The sequence below is a fragment of the Eucyclogobius newberryi genome, unplaced genomic scaffold (assembly GCF_026437365.1).
Source record: "Eucyclogobius newberryi isolate DKJ021-1_F unplaced genomic scaffold, fEucNew1.0.hap1 SCAF_21, whole genome shotgun sequence".
NCBI lineage: Eukaryota > Metazoa > Chordata > Actinopteri > Gobiiformes > Gobiidae > Eucyclogobius > Eucyclogobius newberryi.
The window spans coordinates 20,402,097-20,428,537 of NW_027315846.1; the positions used below are offsets into that span (position 1 = coordinate 20,402,097).

The following is a 26,441-nucleotide window of genomic DNA, read 5'->3' on the forward strand; positions in this document are numbered from 1 at the left end:
CAAGAGTGTAATATCTCAACCAAGGCATTTACAGGCACGTTCTAGCACATTTCAGATAATTGGAAAAATACAATCAGCTTCTTGTTATATTTTTTTAAAAAGTATTCATTTTTGTTAATATTGCCCATCTGTATTTAAAACTCAAAACAATCTTGCTCTGCTCTTTTGTGTTACAGGCTTACAAACATTGCCAATAATTGCTTGACTATGTTTCATAGTATTGCAAAAACAATTTAAATGAATGCATAAACCGGCAGTAAATATTACTAAAGTCTTCTCAGCATGGAGAATGGACAGGAAATGACATTGGCGTCGCCTCTATCACAAAGCTTTTTACTTGAGGTAGATCTCCATGGAAACATACACAGAACAGTTCCTGATGGAGGTAAAAACGGTGCGTCACATATGAGTGTGGGAAACAACTACTGTGCGCACACGGCTCAGTGTCATTCATCACTGTGGCATTTTTATAACAAATATTAAATAGACATAATGACAATACATTAAAAGTCTGCTGCGGAGATCGGAATATGGAGATTTCAGTTCCATCATGTGTTTGTTGTGTGCAGAAGTCAAAGCAGAGCAAAGAGCCACTGTCCCAGGACACAGGATCTGAGCCACATGCACAGCTGGAACACACTGAGCTTGCACAGAGTCACTTGTTCAGAGACTGAGATCTGCAGACGCATCAGACGAGACTTGCACTTGCTCCTCTTGTGCCTGTCCACAGAAAGAAACACCAGAGGGTCAGGCAAATTATGACAACGAGACATCACAACATTCTACAATTGATATAGTTTATAATTTAGCTGGTTCTATGGTAGACTTTACTGAGCTGGTTTGTGGTTTATGGTTTATATCTCTTTGATTACTGGCCCTATCCACATCAAACCTAAACTGGAATTAAGTTCCATGTCTTTTTTCTGTGGCATCCCCAATAGCCTCAGAAAGTAGAGCCATTATTCATACTTAATAATGTGATTGTTGACAGTCAAAAGGACATTAAGCCATAAGATTTATAGAGTAAGTTTGTCACTAATAAATAATGATAAGGTTCAACATCATACAAATATTTATTTTCCCATTGAGTTATATGGGACACTGCCCTAAATCTGAAATTATGACATCATCCAATTGTAGAACAGGAACGCAACCTACAGCCACACAAACCGTTTTTTTGATATGGAGTAATATTTTTGACACTGCCAGAAAGGCCCTAAACTGTGCTTGTCTGACACTCTCTGTAAAGGATCAGAATGATCTTATTGAACCTTTAAAAATAAGTTTAACTTTTGGTAGTTATTGGTTGGGCAAACAATTAAATCTTTGGGATTTTCTTTTGAAAAAAAAAAAAACCAAAAAATACAAGCTTATCTAATGTTATCTAAAATACTGAGGGCAGTGAGTGTATCTGTGTTTTTGTTCATATCAGATGGGGCTCACTAAGGCTCCAAGGCCTTAGAATTAAACTCACCATTATTTTACATTAAAGGGGCCAAGAGAGGGTTTTTTCCCCAGGCCCAAAAAATATTGGTAATGGCCTGAATATCAGGAAAAAAAAACAATTATTCATTCAGTCCATACTTTGTGGTGATACGATACTGTTGTAGCCATAGCTGTACTGGGGCAGACCGATGCAAGCAAGGCTGCCAATCTGCGCCATCGGCCCGTCCAACCATCACCAACACTCACTACATTCATACTAAGCAAGGTGATGAAGTGTCTTGCCTTGGTGGACACATTAATAGTTTGCACTAGAGCCAATCCTAGTACAAACCTGCTAAACTCCCGAGATCAGACAAGAAAATGAAGGATTATTTTCTGTCCCTGGAATGTCATTTATTGTGTGACATCATCTGTTGTTTCTGTGAAATTAATGAAAGTTAAGTAAATATATGATACACTAACTATGACGAGCCTTAACGAGAGACCGTTGTAGCATTCCCCACCCCTTTAGTGTTTTCAGTAAGCTCAAGCTAAAGCCCTTGACTCACCCACAACTTCAAACATTTGGAAGAAGAGTTTGACCTGGATTTCCTTCACTGACCTGGCCAGAGCTCGCACACAGCAGCGGGACATGTTGATGAAGGAAGAGGAGGATGCTCTAGTCTGTAAGGTGCTCTCGATGCCTCTCAGCAGGTCATTGGTCTTCAGCAGCAGCAGCATCTGACGAGGGATCCGGTTCAACAAGTCGCTGATCTGAGGCAGGTAGCGCGCGGCGTTCGTGCGGATCTCCATTTCCTGCACAAGGAAAAGCACATGCAGCTTTAAGGATGGGCACTCCACAAATAGAGAGAAGAGTCTAGTCAATGTGTCATGTGTCATGATTTACTGCGCTTTCAACTCTTTGTTTCACAGAGAACCTTGAAATACACTTATTTATCCTGGAGTGTTCTATGGTATCAATTTGGACAATCTGAAGCTATCATTTTTCAGCTGTGGAGTAAACGTGTAAAATATTCATCACTGTGCAGAGAAATAAAAATGTGTCATCACCAGGACTGAAGGGAAATTCCGCTTAGGTTGGGTGATATATTTGTCCCAAAATCTGTTTATATTAACCACACATGGGCTCTGTGCCCATGTGTCATTTACAGTCTGTCTTCAGTGCATCCGATGTCTTAAAAAATGGAAATGGAAGAGCAATTATGCCAAAAATATGGCTTTATGTTTACACAATCAACATATAATTTTATATCACAGATAAATACAGTACATTTTGTTATTATTATTATTTTTTTTTACAAAAGTGAAAGGTTAATATGTAAACTTTACCATAACGTGCCCATTCAATGGAGTTTTAAATCCTAATACCTTTATAATCAAATATTGGTTAACGGCTAGAACAGCAATATAAATTACAAATAATTAAATTAAATGATCCGACCATCCCAAAGTCAGCTCCAGTTGAAATAGCCAGAAAACCATTATTTTGCAGCACCAACGTTTATTATCCTCCATGTTCTGTATGTTAAGTCGTGCTGCCACATTGCTTTAAAAAATATTTTCTGGCCTCAAGGCTTTGTTTCATGGACAAGAGAGTTGTAGCGTGAAATGGGGAGAGAGGGAGAACCTGAAACAGAGGTGGTGCAACCTTAAACCACTACACCACCAGCGAGCTTTCCATAGCATCCATTCCATTTCCATAGCTGAAATATGTTTCTTTTGTACATGCACAACATAATGCTATGATATAAACTGTCCTTCCAATCGTGTACTCTCAAAGTATTTCACTGCTGACTCTAAATGCACTCTCCAGTCCCTCTTGGGGGACAATAATTAGTAGCAATTATCGGAGGGCTGGTTAGTGAAGCAGCTGTCAGCGGGGTAGGGAGTAGGCGACAGTGCTTCATTTGCATAAGAAAGCCTCCATAAGCACACATTGTAAAGTGAGTACTGCAATAATAGGCTGACCAAAAGCCAATGGAGAGTATGAGTAGGAGGGTGCACCAAGGGACACTACAAAGACACAGCAATATGATCAGAGAGCGCTGAGCAGGATGTTAAGGGTTCTCTTTCACTGAAGGGAAGACTGTTAAACAACCTATTGCATGGAATATGTTAGATCATTCTCCACATACATTTGCACATGGCACATTTAAACCTTTTGTTCAAGTTAAACAGACAATAGTTACAATGTAGATGTTACAAGGCAAGTAGATGTCAAAAGCCATCGACTACTCAGATTTTATGGCGTATGCGACAGCCTTTACATCTCTGCTTTACAACCTCTAGCTCTGCATCTTTCTTCAGGACCACTAAACAACAACATGGCCCCACGCACTGAACTCTCACTGAAACTGTTATTATACAAGAGTGCATCAGGGTTATACTTAAGCATTTAGCACATTTTACTTCTGATATCTAACGTAAAGATGAGAAAATCCAGCGTTCAGACAGAAGTGACAAAACCCTGTGGCCATAATAAGAGGTCCATGATGAAATTACAATTTAATTAGATGGGCTGAACAATTTGGAAATATTATCTAATTGTAATTTCTTTCTAACAAGCATTGTAATTCTGATTGGATTAGTGATGTACATTTTTAATGATGATGATTAATTCTGTTCGAAGTTTAAACATCCAAGAGCAATACTATTGAACTCAAAGTATGAACTGCTAAATAAATACAAGAATTCCATGCATTTCAGAACACATTTGTTGGGGTTATTATAAAAAGAATATGACTTTTGTTGTTTGCAGTATTATGTCAGTTAAATAACAGCAGTATTGATGATGTGCCGTTTCAGTCACAATACATCTTACTATTTTTAACTCAAAATTGTCATATTTCAAGAGTTTCGTTCTACCCAGAGGCTGCAAAGGAAATGGAAAAACACATTTGTGAAATCACAGGGAGAAAATGAAGAGCACCTCTGAGTGTGTGATGGGCGCGGCGCTGATGCCCGAGTTGACGGCGGTCCAGGAGCGAGCGGTGAGCACACACACAAATAGCGGGTACAGGTCCCCAGCACCCAGTCTGCGGCTCGACTGCTCCATCTCCTTTAGGTCCTGGTTTATCAGAGCCTGCCATAGTTTACAGTACTCCACCCTGAAGTCCGGCTGCAAGACCTACGACACAAGGCAGGGGTCAAGGGGCAGGGGTCAAGGGGCAGGGGAGAGGTGTACGCAGTCTTGACATGCAGACTTATTTTACCCATGTCAATCTGGATCTTTGCTGTAATTGCAATAGGATGTCACGATTATTAACAATAACAAAAATAATGGTGACGATTATAGTACAAGATTAAGTCATTTCCGTTCTATCTGTAATCAAAAAATGCTTTGTTTTTCTCTTTTATGTCACATTAACTTGACTTTATCGTTCAGAATTGATTTCCTAAAGCTGGTCACATACTACTGGAATGGTAACATATTAGACAATGTGAAACAAGGAAAATAAGGATTTCACAGGAAAAATTATTGGTCCAAACTAAATTTCTCCCAAGGGAGACAAATAAAGAAACCTTAACTACAAGTCAATGAGTGCTTAAATGAGGCGAGATGGTAAGATGATAAGAAATAAGCCAATGGAACAAGCGGACAATATCTAATGCTTAAAATAAGAAAAAGAGAAGCATTTTTCTAACATGAAATTAGAAAAAAAAATGCCATTGCACTTGAAATAAGAACAAAACTTACTTGTTCTGTTGGCAAATCATATTGAAGAAAGCCAAACTGTACTCAAATAAAGCTAAATACAACTGAATTATCTTACCAGTTTGGTCAGAAATAATTCAATCGAGCAATTGTATCACTAAAATGTGATATTGCGACATCCATAAATTGTAAAGAAGCTATACAATACACCAGTCGTCCTGGAATATGAAACCACCCTTGAACATGTATCAAATTGGGACTTAAAACTGTAATAGACATGGACAAAACCAGAACCAAACCAGGACAACCAATCTCCAGGGTATTATCTATAGGTTTAAGAGGCAGCGGTCCAAACTAAGGCCAAGAATGTTTTTCACATCAACATTTAGAGTAAAACTAGGCACAAATTGCCCACTTCGAGTATTTGGCATAGAGCTAGTTTGCGAGACTACAAATATACATTTTATAAAGATTTGAGCATTGCGATGAAGCATTTACCGCTTATTACTTCTCTGGTCGGTAGAAACATGTTTTGGCCCCAGTTTATGGACCTGCTGAGGACTGTGGAACAAGTGTACAAAGTGGTGGATTCATTAGGGCTAGGGTGCCAATCAAAACACTGCACTCTGCTCTGAACCACGTCAAATGACTTGTTTATCAGAAAGCTTTTAGTGGTAATAAAGTGTGTGTCTGTGGCTGTGTGTTATTTCTGTGCACTCTCCGAGCAGACCAAGGCCTTGCGGCATGACAAATGGACTGCATTATTAGAAAGAAATCATCTTTTCTGCTGCTGCCGCTGGAGATTTCCCACCTGATAGAGGCCGTGGTCCAGGAGGATGATATCAGTTTTCTTGCTGTGGGGGCATTTTCGCACCAGCACGTTTCCCGGGTGCGGGTCGCAATGGACGAAGCCGTGGAGGAAGATCATTTCACTATACATCTTACCCAAATTCTCCGAAAGCTGCAGAACACGCACAACATTTGATATGAGCTACTTGTTGTAGGTGACATTCAGAACAGACAGGGCTTTGACATCTGTATTAGAGGAAAACCTATTACTCTTAAAAAAACAGAGATTTGAGAGGATATAGGAAGGCGGGCTTGACGTTCTTAGATCAATAAGATAAGATTTTGTTGAGAAACTGCAACTCATTTATCTTTCTTTACAAGCTTTTGATTTTATGTGTGACAACATTTAAAATAGAAAAACTATTGGTTATATTTTCTAATTTAAAAAAGAAAACTGTGCTGAAAATAGACCATTTAAAATATCGGTAGGAAAAACTAAAAGGATTGAAAACTGGAAATGTTGATGCCTGGTATGTCCTGGGAAAGCACTAGTTACAAGATAGTGTCCCAGAAAATGGATAATAAAAACTAGTTTGACCTCAAATTAATATTAAGTAATGGGATTAATGAACAATTGCTCTGTTTAATAGTTCTAAATAATGATTAATACAGTGAAAGGTAAAGTAAAAGGTTCCAAATACAGACACAACTGTAAAGGAATCCAGCCCTATGTAGAAACAAAGAGTCTTATCTTTCTCGCGGCGTTGAGAATAGTGAAAAGCTACATATTTGCTACTCATCAATCATCTCCATCCACACAAGAAGCAAAAACATTTGTTCTTATGACAAAAAGGAGAGGGGAAAAACAGGCCCATGTATGGATGCAGTGAAAGCAGAGGAACAGAGAAAGCTGTGCATGGGGAACAAAAGAAAGAAACAAATAACGATGAGCGGCCTAAGGAGCGGTGACTACACTTAAATGCGTATTGATCGTGGGCAGTAACCGCTGGCCTCTGCAATCAGAATGAGACGCAGACTGAGGGTTTTCCCGGGGATACACCTCCATCAGCAGCCTCTCAACTCCACATACAAACCCGACTCGTGATGGTTTACTCTGTATTGCTGTCGTCGGGAGAACATTTCATACAATATCAAAAACATTAGTAGTATTATCATGTGGTTTTGTAGTACTTTGGATGTAGATGCATTCTAAAACTACATTGAAAAGCTACATGTTTCTACAAATAACTATCACTTTTTTGTAATTAAAAATATGGCAAGCTTGAGGAATGAATAATGAACTCGTGTAAAAAGAAGTGCTATTGAAAGCCCTTTGTAATTCAGCCCAAAGACATTGCTCAAAGCTGCAGCCCTGCATCAGACCAAGACAGAAAAGGCAGCGGCGTACCTCGTTGACATTGATGCCTTGCTTCTCGATGTACTCCTTGTCATTGACCTGACTCCCATCAGCAAAATCCATGGTTAAAATCCTCTTCGTCGACAAATCCCAATAGATTTTAGGCACCTGTGTTAGTTTGTGCGCAGCAGAAATAGGTTTTGTATTATTATTTTTTTTATAAAACTTGTGAAGAATTATATTTAAGCATACACCATACCTGTAGGAAGGCAAAGTGAGACAGCATTTTGGCTACTTTCTCCGCATTCTTTCCTTCATTTAAGAAGTCCAGCTCCAAAGGCATGTTCTTTTTGGCTTCTTCCAGCAGCCACATGAAGGCAAAGTCTGGGAAGAGCCAATGGACGGCTTTGACCAACACCTGGAAATACAATCAGAGAGGATTCAGCACGACAACGAACAATCGGAACCAAAAATGTATGTTTGACTTGAAATGAGTGCCCCAAAACGCACACATTTTATAAAACACGTGTTTGACTATAATATGTAATAATCACCCAAGATACATCTAATCAGCAGATGAGAGTTTAGACATTTACATGGTCAGAGAAACATCAAACTGCTTCAGAATCAAGAGGAAGTACTTGTGCTGAAGTGAAAGAAGCTCTCGGGCTGGTAAATAAAGGATTAAATTGCTACTTAGCATTCATAAAGTATCACCCACAACAGTAGACAAGAAACAAACAAACAAGCAGAAACTATCCCAGCTTTAGTCCAAACGATTACCTTAAGAGGTAACTGTGTTAGTCTGGGAGACATGGTGATAAAAACATTCAATCAAGATCTGATCCTGTGACGATCTGCTATGTTGATTGTGATTCTGCGCTTTTTTGTATAATGCAGCTTTATGCTCAACACACAGACACCTTTCCCCACCCAACCTTCCTATTGGTCAGCCTAATCATGCTCTGAGGAAATGACAGGTGAATTTGACCAATCACAGTGAAGTGTGAACTCTCAGCGGCAGCAGATGACTTTAGTTACCTCTTTATGAGAGATACTAACTGGATGAATCATAATAACATTCTAATTGTGAATCTTCCCACCCCTGTGTGAGCTAAAATGATGTATATTTGTACTGTTTGCACTATAAAACTATAGTTCTAGTGCTGTGACTCACCTCCATCACCAGGATGTCTTTGGCGCTTTGCGTTTGTACTTTGGGGTGTTGCACTTTGACGGCCACTGCTCTCCCATCATGCAACACAGCCCTGTGGACCTGGGCCAGGGATGCAGCTCCCTGAGGGTGCTCGTCAAAGGAGACAAAGATCTCTGACAACTGCAGCGGGACAGAGGGCAGAGAGGGCTGTCAGCGTCAGATCAGCACTAGATAAACACAATTCTGAATTTAGGATAAAACCAGGGCCAACAGAGCGGGGCCACACAGCACCGACGCTGCTTCAGTGTGATACTGCGCTTGGTATCACACAAGTATAACTGCTCACGAATATGCTTTTCTTATTAAAGGTGTATTGAAACACAGTCGCAGTGGCACCAGAGCAGTCTCACAGATGTATGGCTTAGTAGGCGGTTTTACGCTTGGGTTGAAATTATCAATTATTTTTGCAATAAATTAATTAATTGAAAAATATTATTGATTTATCAGTGAGGGCGTTGAATGTATGGGGAATGTTTTACAAAATGTGAACGAGCATAAGCTGAAAAATTAATCCAAACTACTACCATTTAAAGCTTCGACTAGTGGTAATTACATAAAATGAAAACTCACTATTGCGTATGCTCCAGATAGTGAGTGATGTGATCAACTATTGAAATAGTTCATTATTGAGGTAATAAAAGGGCGTATAATCTGTACAAATGACCCAGTCTCATGTTAGTATCCATGTGGTGAAGTTCATAAAGATGCTAATGTATGCTGATGGCAGAGCTCCTCAGGGACACAACGCTCTGTGCTAAGTTCAAATGAGTTATGGAAAACACAACGGCCCCGGGCCCCATGGTGGGGGGCCAAACGCTTTTCTGTCAGTGTGGCCAGGAGGCTGGACAACATCCATAACCCCAGCTGTATCAAGAAGAAGAATGAATCGACGAATTCACTTTTTTCCACCAAAAGCAGGCCATAAATGCTGTTTTAAAAAAAATTAAATAATACCGTATATATATTTTCTAATTTATTTTTTTACAGATTTTTGTCAGGCCCTTCAAATAGATTAATTGACCAGAAATGGGTGTGGCAAAAGCTCTCATAACTACTCATTAACACTATGATCTGACCATGTATCTGACCTAAACTGCACTCAAAATGCAACAATGACAAGGAGTTAATGCAAAACTAAATATTTATACAGAAAATGATTGGAAAATCATGTTTGTATGTATAAATGTAGTTAAACCGCTAAATGATTCGCTTCCAAAATCTTCAGCTAAGTCCCTCTATACCTCCTCCTTTCTGCTGTTGTCCCATATAATCTGAAGTAAACTATTACACATTTTGGTCTACTAAGACACCATCAACCTATTAAATCGACTAAACTAAAAAGGGTTACTGATACTACTCTATACTATGCCTTTAAATCGATGTTATTCCTGCCACATTTGGTTTGTGGGCAATATAGATAAAGCTGAAGTTGTCCCTTTTCATGGATGATCAGAGTGTGTCAGAATGAGCGTGTTGACAGGCACACCTCTTTGCCCAGGTCCTCCTTGATGACCTGCCTGATCTCCTCCATGCTGCTCTGGGGCGCGCGGCTGTGCAGGATCTTCAGGGTGGAGGTGTACTCTGCGGGCAGCAGGTAGTCCAGGGCTCCCAGGTGCTGACCCACTTTGATGAACGTCCCACGGTTGGCACAGCACAGGTCGCGAAGACGCTCGGCCGATCTCTGATGGACCTGCAACACGAGAGAACTAGATGATGAAAAGATTATTCAAATCAAGGTAAGAGACCATTTCTGAGACAAATTAAGCTCCAATGAAACAAATCATAAATCAATATTTGACACAATAGCACCATTGCAGGTTGATGTCACGTCAGAGATGATGAATCGTGCCATAATAATAGTGTGGGCACATGATCTGGTCTTGCCTTTGATGCATGTGATCCTTATAAACATGACTCAATATTACAGAAATGTGACACTGAGGCAGAGCATTAGGATTCTACCAAGCACAAAATGTAGTTTAAACCTCTACAAACGTTTGCTGAAATGTATGATTCTCGTATTGCACTACATTACCATTTCTTTCGTTCATATCGTTCTACAATGGAACACTCCTGGACGAATGAGGGATTATTACACCAACGTACTTTCAAACGTTATAATATGCCATGTGAACTCAGTATTGACTTCAATAAATAAATTGCACATTTTCAAGCAATTGCAACTCAATACATTCAGCCTTGGGGTTTAGAAAAATGTCCTTAAGGATTTAGACTTATTATTTCTTCCTGGAAAAAACAAAAACACAAACATGCGTATTCAAAGAGAAGGCAGCAAAACAAATTACTAACATTTCTTTGATTTTCTTTTGGTTATTAATCATATTTAATCAAGTGAGACTGGAAATAATCAGAGAGAAACATGTCAAAGAATAAGTGTTTTGTACAAGGGCAGTTCTTCTAGCAAAAGTGTAATTAACAAACCAGGTAAAGCGTTATTGGCAAAGCCTAAACAACGTAAGTGATAGAGTGTAATTGATTGGAATGAGGAGAGGGAGTGGGTCTGCGGTGTGCGGCCGGCAGACCCTGTGAACCAGCTGCTTACGGAGCCCCCCTCTCCTGGGACCGCCGCAAATAAATAGGCGTGAAATTAGCTCCCCTTAACCTTGGCTCCCCCGAAAAAAAACACATCCATCCAAACACAGGCCGGCTCCCATGGGGGGGTTTGACACGAGGGCTACCTGACCAATCAGAGGCGAGCATTCACAGGAACAAGCCACAAGAGAGCAGTGTGAGCCGCGATAGCCCCGGGACACACTCACACTCCCATCACATCGCCTTTTCATTTGTGTCACAATATTTGTCAGCGCCGACCGGCAGTGTAAGACACACCAGAGAGGGAATAGAAGCAGGTCTAGTGAAAAAGGTTTATTTTGTATTTAATAAACAACACAACACACAGCTGACCGGGACATTTTTGGATACAATTGTAAGCAAACGCAATAATAACGTGAGGAATTTGAATATCTCTTAGATCGTTTAAAAATTGTCCATGTTGGTGAGGACATGGTACGTTCTAAATCAGTGAGTCTCAATCTTCTCACACATAGTACCACCGAAGATAATTTTTCGTGATCTAACGTGATAAATTTGGGCTAAAATGGTCTAAAGTGAGGCTAAACCACGATAAGGTCATTCTTAATAATAATCATCCCAAAAGGAGGACAAAAAACATCAATAGATTTGTCTCCAAATAAAACAAAATGGCAGAGGACCCCGTGTACCACCAGAGGCAGCGCACCACAGTTTGAGAAACTTCATCCTAAACGATCGCTGCCATTTCTGTGGTCAAGCAGTTGAAACTATGGCTGTAAAATACTCACATCGCCGCATTAACCTTGAGGTAAAATAAACTGCGACTTCTATTGTAACATGAGCTCTGGATGTAGTAATAATCACACCATGTGCAATACTCAATTGACTTAATCCTGTGTGATTTTCTCATCTTCCAAAAAGCCCACATGCGCTGCAGGTGGAGGAGAGCCGAGCAAAGGAGTAAATGTGCCGAGGGCTTGTGCCTAATCACCAGATCTGTGTGGCTGTGTGCAATCAGGCTGCCTTGTCCTGAGGAGGCGGCTCACAGCGGAAGAAGACGCCAAGACGCTAATGACGATCTCCGCTTTCAATACGAACACATCAGCGGCGGCGGCGGCAGCAGCGGCAGAGACAGCTGCTCAAAACACCAATCCACCGGCTCTCAAATCACCAACTCCAGCTATATCACCGCCTTATTGATTTCCATGTATGAAGAAATCAAACTCTATAACGCAATGTAACGGATGTTGAATGGCATCGCTCCTATTGCTTACTGTGGCTTATATGATTGAACGTATCGCAGTCTGAAAGCGAAAACGTGCTCGTCATTCCTGGTCTAGTAGATTATTCACGTGTTCAGTGGACTCTTTATTCCGTCTATAGCATGCGTAGTCATTGCTTGGATGTAGACACTTTTACACATCTGAAATTGCCACTTTTGATGTTTAGAAGCATTATTTGTAGTGCTCTGCGATGTTATCATGAACTTCTGCTCCAACTTAAAAGGTATTTCTGATATGAGGCTTTTAGAGGTCTGTACAGGGCTTTTCTTTTTTAAATTGGGTGGAATTTTGACAGCTCCAGGTGCATTATAATGATTAGAGAACAGACTGAAAGAGGAACAGTTTAGTAAAAGACAAAAAGTTATGTTGTTTGTAGAGGAAATTCCAGCCATTGTGATTTGCTAATAAAAATGTTTGATTCCAAATAAATTAATCTTGCAGCCTTGTAAACTGTGGTGCTTCGAATAAATTTCTATGACTGGGGGAATGATACAACTATTTTATCATATCATTCTTGAACCCCATTATAATCATACAATCCGACATCATTATATTGAGATTCAATGCTCTTCTGTGCTCATCTACACTCAAATACATCAGTTTATTTGGGCTGTAGTCGACAGAGACATCGATTAGTCCAGCGGTTCCCATCTTGATCTGCACAAAACTTCCAGCTGTCCATACAGAAAAGTCATAGAAAACTGTAAAAATGCAGATTCAACTGTAAACTTGAATCTGCATGATACCTTTACCTCTCCGCTGTTGTGCGTATACATACTGCCCACCTCAATTCAATATTGTACCAAAGAAGGTTTTGACTGTTTTCTTTAAATGATTAAGGCTAAACACTTGGCTGCAATGGAATGAAACTGAAGTATAGTCTATGTAGTGTCAATGCGTTTGAGGAAAAATACACACACACACACAAAAGGACACCTCTCCTCTCCTCCTATAGATAATCACTGCATGGATGAGGACTTTTCAGCTGCAGCACGGTATTTAAACCCGACTGATGCAGTGAGCGGCTTCTCATTTCTGAAACATCCATGTGAAAAGACAAATCCTGTGGTCATGAAAAAGATGCTTGTGTGTTTGAGTAGGGTCAAATCATTGGCATCAAGCAGAGAAAACATCTAAGGAGAAGCAGAAACTAATGTACTACAGATCTGAACAGACCTCCATTACTGATCTGGAGCTTACTGAAAGTGCCACCGCAGATGTGTGCTGTAATCATAGCTAAAGAGTGTGCCTAAGTGTGACTTTTTTACTGTAAAAATGGCAGTGTAAGTGCAAACACGCTTTGACGCTGCTCCATCACGACATACTTAGATGTGCGCCGCGTGCAAACAGAGCAGGTGTCGCTCCCACTCCAGGAGGCAGCTGCGGTAATTGATTTTGGGCCGAACTGCGAGGCTAAACGCCCAGGATTAGTGGACTATGAACAAGAGCTATTTATTATTGGTGCGCTCATGATTAGCTCATTACTCTGCTCACTGAGGCTCGTCCGGCGCTGTCACATGGGGGGCCGCGACTTATGTGCAAATGTAGCTTTAACCCTAACAGACCGAAAAGGCTGCTCTCAATAGGACTGTCCTGGAGAGAAGGGGCGCATACAGTGGGAGGTAGAGCGGGCCATCGAACGTTAAGACACACTTTCTCTTCACTGACAGCGAAATAAATCAGACGCTGCGAGCCTATCTGTGGTGCAGCGGCGTATTAAATAAACAATATACTTGTTTGAAGCGGACCGGGCCAAATATTACCAGTCGACTCGGCTCTTTGTAGTGTGTAAGTGGCTTCTCTGGCTCTCACTGTGGTTAATAAGTGGAGGCGCATAATAGAGCCAATGTCAAAAGCAGGTAAAAAGCAAAGCAGAGGGGTGTGTTTGTGCCGGAGGGGAGGGGGAGTGTACCAGGAGCGCTTTATTTCATATGTGCTCTGCAATTCTGTGGTAATTCCCTCAGTTGCACGTGAAAGGCTGCAGATACGTATGGCTAGTATTTAGGGATTAACGACGATGACCGGCAGACCATGATTATTCTTAGTCCTGGTTTTGTCCATCGTCTAGTCTGTATTTAGTCTAGTGTTAGTCTTAGTTTTGTCCCCGTTTTGTTTTTGTTTCAGTCCTTGTTAGTCCCGCTTCTGTCCTTGTTGGTCCCATTTTAGTCCTTGATGAAGACCAAGTTCAGTCCTGTTCTAGTCCCGTTTTAGTCCCGTTTTAGTCTTGCTTTAGTCCTGGGTTTGTCTTCGTTTAGTCCTGGGTTTGTCTTCGTTTAGTCCTGGGTTTGTCTTTGTTTAGTCCTGGGTTTGTCTTTGTTTAGTCTCGTTTTAGTCTCGTCCGTTTTAGTCCCGTTTTAGTCCCGTTTTAGTCCTGTTTTAGTCCTGTTTTAGTCCTTGGCAAAGACCTGGTTCAGTCTTGCTTTAGTCCTGGGTGTGTCTTGGGTTTGGTCCTGTTTTAGTCTTGCCAGCCTCCAGAGAGCTTTAAGTGGCAGAGAAACTAAAGGAAAAGAAGGAGCAGCGGTGACATCTGCTGTTCTTATGAGGAATTACATACATTACTGGTTTCTTTGCGGTTGAAAGCGAAAAGGAGACATTATGTAAAATCACGTTACAATGGTTTTCCCTCATCATTATCTTACTCAGAGTTGTATTTTGATGGATTCACATTTTTTGTAAAAAAAGTTTCAACAGAAAAAAGGTCACACGTTCATAGCTTACGGCACACATTCTCACTGGGGTTCAGATCTGTAGTAGATTAGATGTTTTCTCTATTTGAAGCCAATTATTTGAACCTTCTCGAAACAGACCCCTTTTCCATGACCACGGGATTTGTCTTTCCACATGGGTGTTTCAGAAATGAGAAGCCACTCACTGCATCAGTTGGGTTTAAATTCAGTGTTGTAGCTGAAAGGTCGTTTCCCATGCAGCAGTTATTTAGTAGGAGGCTCTGACTATCGAAACTGCTTCGTTGAATCCAAATCGTGACTTTTTTGGACAGGCAGTGTAAAACCGAGTGGTCTTGTAACGTCCTACATTTGAGGCTCAAGTACTCTGATACAGTACATTTCGGTTCCATCACATATAAGGCTCTGGGACATGCATGTACCGTAGGTTTCAAAAACATAAAAACAATCTCCTGCTTGCTACAGTTGAAATGCCACTATGAAGACACGGGATAGTCGCAGAGAATTCTTTCTGCAGTTTAGAACAGGAAGTCAATTGATCTCTCCCTATTAAGAGGTTGTTTTAGATCAGGCCTATTCAACTATTCAACAAGATCCAAAATCCGATACGGCTAGACACCCATCTTCCAAATATTATATAAATATATGTTCTCTAGTTTACTGGTTTGGTTCTGGCTTGCACAATTCTCGTCATTCTAACCTGAGATTTAGTGTTGGGGATGTTTAGTGCGGCCATCATTGTGTCAAAAGTGGTGGTCGTTCTGCACCTCGTCCGGCCCAGAGCCCATGACCTGACAAAAAATCTGGCCCTCGGCAAAATGTTGTTAAATAGCTTTGTTTTGGATCAATATTGCAGTTTAGAAACAAAATGTATACGAACGTCATCGTTAATTTCTAAGTAATAGGACAAAGAGAATATATGCTTTTTTTTTTTCAACTTGTTCAAGATTGAAAACTGAGAACTTGAAATACTAGTTCATTATTCCAGTCTGTTTGTAAGTTTTAGTTTGTTTTTTGTTTTGCTATGGCCCGCAAATCAGCAATAAAGTAATGCATCCATTATCATAATCTTAACGAAGATAAGATAAGTTGAGCCTTTATTTGTCCCAGAATGGGGAAATTCCAGTGTTGCAAAACAAAGTAGGTACAGAAGTGAATAATAAAAGAATAACAGATAATCAAAAAAACAACAACACTCCTATAGAAAAGCTCTTAGCAAAAACTCTTCGAAAAAACATCTTATACTATATAATAATAATAACAACAATAGTGACACTCTTATTTACAGCTGTTATATGGACAGAGAATATTGAAAAAAACAGTGTAGAATACGATTATATCAATATTGCACATGAGTATGACAGTTACACATCTTCAGGGCTAACAGTGTTTGAGATAGAGTCTGACAGCAGCAGGAAGGAAAGACCTGTGAAACGTCTCCTTCACACAGCGAGGGTGGATCAGTCACTGAAGCTGCTCTCCAGAGCGGACAGTGTCCTGCAGGGTGTGACACTCATGGTCCAACATAGATATGGTCCAACATAGATGTGAGTTTAGCCAGGACCCTTCTGTCCCCCACCTCCTGCACCGAGTCCAGAGCACAGCCCAGGACGGAGCTGGACTTCTTAATGACTTTATCCAGCTTCTTCCTCTCCCTCTCTGTGAGTCCCGGGCTCTCACAAACTAGGGTCGGTCTGCGAGGTAGTCCAGGATCCACTCTGCAGGTCATCTCCACACCAGCCGTCTCCAGCTTGTCCCTCAGGAGCAGCGGCTGGATGGTGTTGAAGGCACTGGAGAGATCAAAGAACAGGATCCTCACAGCGCTGCCAGGTTTCTCCAGGTGAGAGAGAGAGCGGTGCAGCAGGGAGATGACGGCGTCCTCCACTCCGATGCCAGGCCGATATGCAAACTGCAGCGGGTCCACGGTGGAGCTTACGTGGAGGGGAGGTGGTCCAGGCCCAGCCGCTCCAGTGTCTTCATCAGGTGGGACGTGAGAGCCACTGGCCTGAAGCTGTTGAAGTCTTTGGCGCGCGGTGTCTTAGGCACAGGTACCAGACAGGAGGTCTTCAAGACCTGTGGTACCACCCTCAGCTTCAGGCTCATGTTGAAGACATGCTCCATAACTCCACACAGTTCATCTGCGCAAGACTTAAGGAGCCTGGGGCTGATGCCGTCAGGTCCTGCTGCCTTCCTTACTACATAGTAACTCGGGCCTTCCTTACTACATAGTAACTCGGGCCTTCCTTACTACATAGTAACTCGGGCCTTCCTTACTACATAGTAACTCGGGCCTTCCTTACTACATAGTAACTCGGGCCTTCCTTACTACATAGTAACTCGGGCCTTCCTTACTACATAGTAACTCGGGCCTTCCTTACTACATAGTAACTCGGGCCTTCCTTACTACATAGTAACTCGGGCCTTCCTTACTACATAGTAACTCGGGCCTTCCTTACTACATAGTAACTCGGGCCTTCCTTAGTACATAGTAACTCGGGCCTTCCTTATTACATAGTAACTCGGGCCTTCCTTACTACATAGTAACTCGGGCCTTACTTACTACATAGTAACTCGGGCCTTCCTTACTACATAGTAACTCGGGCCTTCCTTACTACATAGTAACTCAGGCCTTCCTTACTACATAGTAACTCAGGCCTTCCTTACTACATAGTAACTCAGGCCTTCCTTACTACATAGTAACTCGGGCCTTCCTTATTACATAGTAACTCAGGCCTTCCTTATTACATAGTAACTCGGGCCTTACTTACTACATAGTAACTCGGGCCTTACTTACTACATAGTAACTCGGGCCTTACTTACTACATAGTAACTCGGGCCTTACTTACTACATAGTAACTCGGGCCTTACTTACTACATAGTAACTCAGGCCTTACTTACTACATAGTAACTCAGGCCTTACTTACTACATAGTAACTCAGGCCTTCCTTATTACATAGTAACTCAGGCCTTCCTTACTACATAGTAACTCAGGCCTTCCTCGTCTGAGGAATAAAGTCTGGCGGTAATGCAACACTCGGATGCCAACCGCCATAAAACAACAACAACAACAACAACAACAACTCAGGCCTTACTTACTACATAGTAACTCAGGCCTTCCTTATTACATAGTAACTCAGGCCTTCCTTACTACATAGTAACTCAGGCCTTCCTTATTACATAGTAACTCAGGCCTTCCTTATTACATAGTAACTCAGGCCTTCCTTATTACATAGTAACTCAGGCATTGCAAGGGCCAGCTTTGGTTTTCAGTTACATAGTAACTCAGGCCTTCCTTATTACATAGTTCCTCAGGCATTGCAAGGGCTAGCTTTGGTTTTCAGTTAATGAATTTCTCTTATTTAGTTTCTGAGTTCAAAGGCCTGTGGCGATAAATTGTTTTGAGGTGCAATACATTGCTACGATAAACGATAACAGTGATAACACATTTTTGAAGAATTACCCTCTTGAACCATGATATTCTATTAAAAATACTAGTAGATAATTAGTATTAATAAAGACTATAGATATTATTCTATTATATGTTCTTCAGGCCAAATATTACAAACATTGAGATAATATGCCACACTAGCACAAATTAAATGCTGATTGAGCCTTTAAAATATTGTGTACTTTTTTTTTTTTTTTTTTTTTAAAGCGAGTGTCTACAGAGCTGCGGTGCACGGCCGAAACTGCCATGTTATTATGTGCCGCGGCTCCTGAAACTGCTGCGCTATTTGACCGCGCCGTTTTAGACCGCCCCGGGTTAAGGTTAGGGTTAAGGTTAGGGTTAGGGTTAGGGTTAAGGTTAGGGTTAAGGTTAGGGTTAAGGTTAGGGTTAAGGTTAGGGTCAGGGTCAGGGTTAGCCATCAGGCTATATGGCAGTGCCGCGGTTCCTGAAACTGCTGGGCCATTTGACCGCGCCGCGGCTCTGCGGCCACGGCCTTTTTTTAAACGAACGAGAAGTCATGATAGTAATGTTATAGTACCTTTGACTTGAGCTCCCAGTACTCCTCTGTGTCGTTTTCCACATGTCTGAAGGCTGTTAGATAGTCATAACTGATGAGGAATGTCTGCAAAAAGAACAAGGTCTGGAAGTTCAGTTTTTGGGATATTGTAATATTTTCAAAACAAATGTACAAAGACATCATCTACCGTGGCTGCAGCTCTTCCAAAGCGGACCACGCTGAGGTCATTGATGTCCACTTGTTTTCTGTGGAGGTACAGGCCAGAGGAGGCCAGAACCACAGCGGTGACAGCAGAGAGTCTGCGCACACGAGCCGCCATCACTGCAACAAACATAACATTTATCAACACTGAACATTTGGATTTCAATGGCTCGGTCTGTTTTAGAACATTTTATCAGATCAAATTTTTGGAGGAGAACAGGGAAACGCATTTGCATTATGACAACTTTACAAATTGCTATTCAAACGCTGTTCTAGGGCTGCAATATATATCACAATCAGTTTGAGCAAATAGCAACTGTAGTTATTTATGGAACACAATTTCCTCTTCGATCAAAATAAATATCCTGTCTTATTGTCTGCTAAATCTATAGATTAGACTTCTACAAACATGTTACGAAATGTATGTTTGCCTAATTACTTACGAGTTCATATATCCGTCTTCTCTTAAATGTCAGTTTCCCTGGACATGTTGTCAAAACACAATACTTTTCAGAAAAATCTAAATTAAAAATTACAATTCTTAAATCAATCAGCCCTGAGCTAATATTAGATACCTGAATCTGTCTTTATCATCATATGACTATAAAGACATGTCCAAATTAAGCCTCTATGACCAACTGTAACAACATAATAGTATTCAGTCACAGGCCTTTTTAATAAATAGCTTTCCCACGTTTCAAAACCGATGGCATTGGGAGATTTAGATAACTGATTTGAGATGCGTGCACAAATGTGGATTCACTGGAAAGGTGACAACATCCATTACAATAATTGTAAATGACCTCAAAGATCTTGCCATGTTGCTTTGATAGAGTTGTGAGTTTGTGTAACAGCCACAAGGCGTAACTAAAACGGAAGTTAGGATTCCATCTAGTAAAAAGGCAGTACACATCTCCTTTGCCGTGAAAGCTGGATAATTTATTGTGCTAATCGATGGTCAGAAGTATCCCTTAGCTCCTGATTGATTAGCGAACAAGGTTGGTACAATTGTTATGCTGTAAAATGGAATGTCTGTATTTCACATGATTTTTAAAAGGTGCTAACTGTTTATGTTTTACCCAGAAGATTGCACCAGTTAGAAGGCCCCACACTCTAATCAACTCCAGTGTGTCACAGAGTCACAGTTTCCTTCTTATTCTTTGGTGTTTTATGGCGGTTGGTATCCAAGTGTTACAATACCGCCACCCCACTAGTTCTACATCTTATGTACTCCGCAGCGACTCCAGCAGATGCACTTGCAGCAGTGTGCCCATCACGCCGGCAGATGGCGCACATCTCCTCGTAGCTCTTGCCTTGTCTGCCACTTCTGCCTTCCGGTTTGTCGCGAGGGTTGTCTCGTAAGGGCTATGTAAATGTATTTTTCAATGTCCCGCAAATCTATGCATCATTAGTACCTTTTAAAATGAGCAATTATGTATTTTAGTGCCGTTGCGATGCAGGGCGCCGCATGATACAAAATTTCCCCATGTGTGGACAATAAAGGAATATCTTATCTTATGCCACCCTCCATTGCGCCTCATTTCCAGTGTGGTCCGGCTGACAGTACCGGGGTCCACCGTGTAGCCGGGTGCAAGGTTGTCATGTCCCCAGCTGGAGTCCTCGGTGTAGCTGGTGTAGCGGGTCGGGCAGGTACATAATGACTCGTCGTGAGGGGCCTAACGTGAGGCGTCTTGGGTACGTCTACTTGAGGTCTAGACAACTTAACATCAGCCTAATTTCTAACTTCTCTCTTTAGGCTGTGGAGCTCCAACGGTACTGGCCCTTTTTAATCACTGATTTCTGTTTTCTTGCTTTTTATATTTGGAACAATTTGTGTATTGGGAACATGTGCACTTGATGGAATGTGACTAGAGATGACCGAAGTCCAGTGGTTAATGCTCTGTGAACCAAAAATAAATGATGTAACGTATCCCTGTCAGCACTGCCTCGTTAAATGAACTTACCCGTGTGTCCTTCTAGTTGAATTATTTTTCTGGATTAACCTCGAGTGGCGTTGTTGGTTTTTCTTAATTTAATCAAAACAATATTAAAACACTCTCTTGCCACACACTCCAGATTCTAGAGTCTGACTTAAAGGATGATAACATGGATGAGAAGTCAGTGTCACAAGATGACATTCTCTCTCTAAACACACTAAGCAGAGGCTGTGTCGTTTTTTCTTCTTTTTCTTCTTTTACGGTACAGCGTAAAACACATACTTTGAAGACGTACAACTTAAGTAGATGGCGATAAATGCACCTTTGCAGTTAAAAGCAACAAGAAAGAAGGACATTATGAAATGCCCCTACTATTTAAAGATAAATCACTTTTCTGACAACAGATAAATGGCCTATGTTCGACTAGAAAGTCTCAAAAGTAAACTACCAAAGGACTCAAAGTACAAAGAACATTATGTTCATGAGTCAGGTAATAGAAAAGGGTTACGCAGAAGTGCACAGTGAGGCTAATGAAGGAGAAAGATGGTACATTCCTCACCATGGGATAATATCATCCTCAAAAGCCAGACAAACTCATCCTGAATGATCATTTGCTGTCCGGTCCAGACGTGATAAACAATCTAAACAGTCTTCTAATCAGATTCAGAAGGCATCCAGTTGCATTGTTATGTGACATTGAGAAAATGTTCCACCAGTTTCATGAGACAAGATTTTTATGGTGGAAAAATTGTAATCTGAACACTGAACCACAGGAGTTTAAAATTAAATTGCACCTCTTTGGCGCTACGTCCTCACCAGGTTGTGCCAATTACGGCTTCAAGCATCTCGCTAAAGAGAACGAGACGGTTTCCTCTTGCTTCCCAGTTCATCATATAAGATTTCTGTGTGCCTAATGGTGTACCAAGCACTGCAAGCATCAAAGAAGCCACTCAGCTGGTAACAGAGGCTCAGACACTATGTGCATCAGGTGGCCTCAGACTGCACAAGTTTGTGAGTAACAACCAAACAGTAATAGAACGCATTCCTCCATCTGAACGTGCCAAACCAAAGCAAGACTGTGACTCTAAACTTTAAAAGAGCCCTAGGCATACACTGGCACATTGAATCAGATACTTTTAGATTTTGTGTTCGCCCCAATGACAAACCTGCCACAAGGCGTGGTATCCTGTCCACAGATGCATCTCTTTATGACCCACTGGAATTTGTCTCCCCATTTGTACTTGTAGCCAAAAGAGTTCTCCAAGAGACTTGAAAACAAGGCATGGGCTGGGATGATCCTCTTCCCTCAGAACTAAGACCAGTATGGGATAACTGGAAAGGTGACTATGTGAAGAGAAAATCGTAACACCACATTGTTATGTTCCTTTGGAACAGAAGACTTTGGAAAGATAGAGAAACCCGAGTTGCATCATTTTTTTGACGCAAGCTCATATGGTTATGGGCAGTGTTCATATTTGACACATGTAAACAAAGTCTGTGACGTACATAGTACTTTAGTTACAGCCAAGACCAGAGTTGCTCGGATCAAGGTCACAACAAAACCGAGACTCAATATGACAGCCGCTGTCACTGTAAGTAACATGTTAAAGGATGAGCTTGGGTTGTCAGGTAGATGAGTAATTCTGGACAGACTTTAAAGTAGTTTTATGCTACATCAATACAGGCACTGAACACACTCAAGCTTATCAGACAAGCTGATTTTTGCCATGGTACAAAAATGTAAAGGTACAAATGTTTGGCAAAGAGAGACAAGACAACAAGCCACAGTACAGTACAAGAAAGAGAGAAAGCACAATTTGTTATTCTAAAAGACCTATAAGCTGATGTCTCTGCAGAAGAGATAAAGACACTTCCTCACAAAAACAAGTTGTACCAGCTTTTCTTGATTAAGGATGGACTCCTTAAAGAGGGAGGAAGGATGAAAAATGCATAATTTGTAACTACTTTGAAACACCCAGTTATAGTCCCAAATAATCACCATGTCAACAAACTGAGCTATTAGCTTATTTCCACAGTAAAGTGCAACATCAGGGAAAGGGACAGACTAATAACAAGTTCAGATCAAATGGATTTTAGATTCCAGACATTAGCAAGGCCATTGCATCTTTCATGCTCCAGTGTGTAATGTGTCGTAAGCTCAGGAGAGGCAGAGTGGAACAAAAGATGGCTGATCTTCCGTCACAAAGATTCAATCTCCACCGTTCACATAATTGTGGAATGGACTGTTTTGGTCCTTTTCTAACAAAACAAGACCGCAAAGTGCATAAGCGTTATGGACTTCTTTTCACATGCCTTTGCTGTAGAGCAGTTCACATAGAAATGTTGAACATGACCACAGACGCCTTTATTAATGACCCCCGCTGCTTCATAGAGAGCTCCATAAGAGGAGCAGTAAGAGAAATAAGGTGCGATCAAGGAAGAAACTTTATAGGAGCTAAAAATGAACTGCAGGAATGCTTGAAACAAGTTTCCAACCGATTTACCACCTTTTTATTTGAGAAACAGTGCGATTTCCTTATGCACACGCATCATTCAAGCCATACAGGAGGTGTATGGGAAAGACAAATAAAGACAATTCGAAATGTTCTTCACTCATCAGCATCACTTTCATCAGGCAGAATGGATGATAAAGGCATTATTTTAGGAGGCAATGGCTATTGTGAACAGTAGGCCTTTTACAGTGGACAATCTAAGTGACCCTAACAGCCCAGTTCTGTTGATCACTAATTATCTGCTTACGATGAAGTTTAAGGTTGCACTGCCACCGGCAGGTAAATTTATCAGAGAGGACACGTATGCACGCAAAAGGTGGAAGCAGGGGCAGCTCTTAACGGACCAGTTTTGGTCACTTTGGAAATGAAAATATCTTGCATTATAATATCGCAACAAGGCAGAAATTGCACACTCCAAGGAGAAACCTGAAGATGTTTTCATAGAGATTAGCAAGAGTAATGGACACAATAACTGACAAGGATAAAGTCAAAAAGTAAAGATTTGTTATGGAGAGAAGAAGATTGAGAAAGGACATTGTTCCGGTAAATAGTCAGTCGTTGATTGCCCGGTACAGAAACTGGTTTTGCTCCTAGAGACTAGAGAGTAATATTCTAAATTGAAGTTTATTATATATGGACTAATATGTTTAACCCTTGCCCATTACCTTGTGACGATCTGTACAGGGTGTACTCCGCCTAAGGCCCAAAGTTACAGGGATAGGCTCCAGTCACCCGTGACCCCTAACGGGAATAAGCGGTAAAAAATGAATGAATTAATTAATGTTTAACCCTTAAGGTTCGTTTAAAGGTCATTTCTTCATTAGGAAATAATTTTCGTGCAACATTTTGGTTGTCATTAAGCTCTAATGGTTGAAATCTTGCTTTATTGCTTTTTCATAGTTGTGAATTTGCAATAGCGTCAATGCTTTTTATTTGGAAGGGCTTTGTGTAACAGCCACTAAAACGGAAGTTACGATTTCATCTAGTAAAAAGGCAGTACACATCTCCTGTGAGAACTCAAGCGACTCTTAGTCCCTTTTTTAAAAATGCTTATGCGCACACACACCCCCCATCCTCTTGTTCTTTCCAAGAGAACTATAAAACCTTGTGCAGAAGCATGCAATAGCTCCGCAGCTACACGTGTGTTTGTTTATTAGCGTGAGGGATCGTATTGCATCTTTTGTCTCCGCAGATTTCCGTCTCTTCTGAGCCAGCTCGAACACAGTCTTTCCCTGTCGTAATTTTTATACTGTACACTGAAGGAACTCGCTAAACACAAACCAGCATATCAACCACCCATGCGCAGCCAGGGAAACGTGCTGTTATCCTGGGAACTGGTCTGTATTTCACTTTTTTTTTAGAAAGATGCTACATCAACTTTTCAGAACTTTAAACCTTCTTACAGTGCTGTTGGTACCTCATATATGTGCCAAAGTGTTTTGTTTTTGTATTGATTCCTGCCATTTTTAGCTAGAGAACAGTCTCTCTTCTTCACCTCGGATGAGCAGACGAACGGGGTTTACCCTGCGTAACTCACCCAACGCTGCTGCCGCTGACATGGGCAGCTGTGTCATGTGCTGTGTACCTGCACACGCCATCTCTTTACACCTCCATCATCTCTACGCTTGGCTACGTCACGGGGTGGGCGTAGCCTAGCGTGGGGTTGGGCGGGGGTGGCGAGGGTGGGAGCGAATCTCAAACTATGCCATCTGCATTTCCGGGTTTGTGAGCGGGGTCCAAGATATGGGTGATATATTTATAAGTATTATATTATGAGAGTTGCACAACATGCATTATTATCAAATATTCCCTTAGGGTAGATTACAAAACGGGACAAATAGCATGATATGGGACCTTTAAGTTGCTAGTTGTTTACATTTTACCCAGAAGATGGTGTCAGTTAACTTTGCTGGTATTTGGGTTAATGCAGTGCTAGTTAAAGGGTTTATTTAATGTTTAGCACAGACAAAAGACATTTTACGATTAAAAGGAATGTATTAATATAAGTCAAATTATTTAGCAAAGGTAATGTTAAAGGTTAAAAGGGTAAATGTGACAAGTGTAAGATCTAATTGTTGTATTTGTATTTCTTGTAGCTCCTACACACATAAGACATGGCAATAACAATATGTGAACCATCAGTGGAATAGACCATTAATTCAACCGGGGGTGCTGGAATATTGACTCTTATTAGCATCTTTGGCCCTTTCCTCACATGAGAGGTAAACACTGCGCAGCAGCAGTAGCGGTGGTCACTCACCGCAGAGGGGTCCTCTCTGTCAGGTCACAAAGCCTCCTGCTCAGGAGGAAAGAGGCGGAGCGGCGCTGAAGCGGAGCCCGGAAGAAGCACAGCTCATGACGGTCACCGTGACCTGCTCTTACCGCTGCAGCCGGGAGTCATGCAGCATGTCCAGAGCATGTAACACCCAATAACACCATGAATGACACACTACGTAACGCTTCCACCGGCTCCTATGCGCAGTGCATGCTGGGTAAAACATTTGTCAAACCCGCTCTGACGTCAGGATAGGGACGCTTCTCTCGCGAGAACTATTGATTTTATTTTTTATTGTATTTTTTTGTTTGATACTGACAAATATATCATAATTTGGATTGTTGCCTATGCTTTATGGCTGCACCAAATACAAGGATACATCTCTTCTCACTTTAAATAATCAACCTTAATTTAAACAATAAGTAGCTCACTTTGCCAACTTTAGTAACTATAAAGCTGTATATCCGATTCAATGTTTTTGGTTTATGTGTCTATCCTCTGTTGGTTTGAAGTCGAATCAAACGTTATTGGTAACTGCATTGGTACTCCAGTCATTTCTTGGACCAC

The 26,441-nt window shown here is 41.2% G+C and overlaps 1 protein-coding gene across 2 annotated transcripts; it reads right to left on the bottom strand.

The window, feature by feature from the left end:
* On the bottom strand, positions 1-26,073 carry adck1 (aarF domain containing kinase 1). 2 transcript variants are annotated; one of them, XM_072457905.1, is made up of 11 exons: positions 25,860-26,073; positions 19,136-19,269; positions 18,970-19,053; positions 9,950-10,153; positions 8,425-8,583; positions 7,507-7,665; positions 7,299-7,415; positions 5,913-6,062; positions 4,376-4,573; positions 2,048-2,241; positions 11-720 (listed from the first exon to the last, which is right to left on the bottom strand). In XM_072457905.1, exons 2-11 carry the CDS (start codon positions 19,265-19,267, stop codon positions 573-575), a joined length of 1,545 nt encoding a protein of 514 aa, XP_072314006.1. In that variant the 5' UTR covers positions 19,268-19,269; positions 25,860-26,073; the 3' UTR covers positions 11-572. The 2 variants fall into 2 exon arrangements, with proteins under 2 accessions (XP_072314007.1, XP_072314006.1); XM_072457906.1 differs by lacking the exon at positions 5,913-6,062 and having other exon boundaries at positions 1-720.
* Positions 26,074-26,441: the final 368 nt, after the last annotated feature.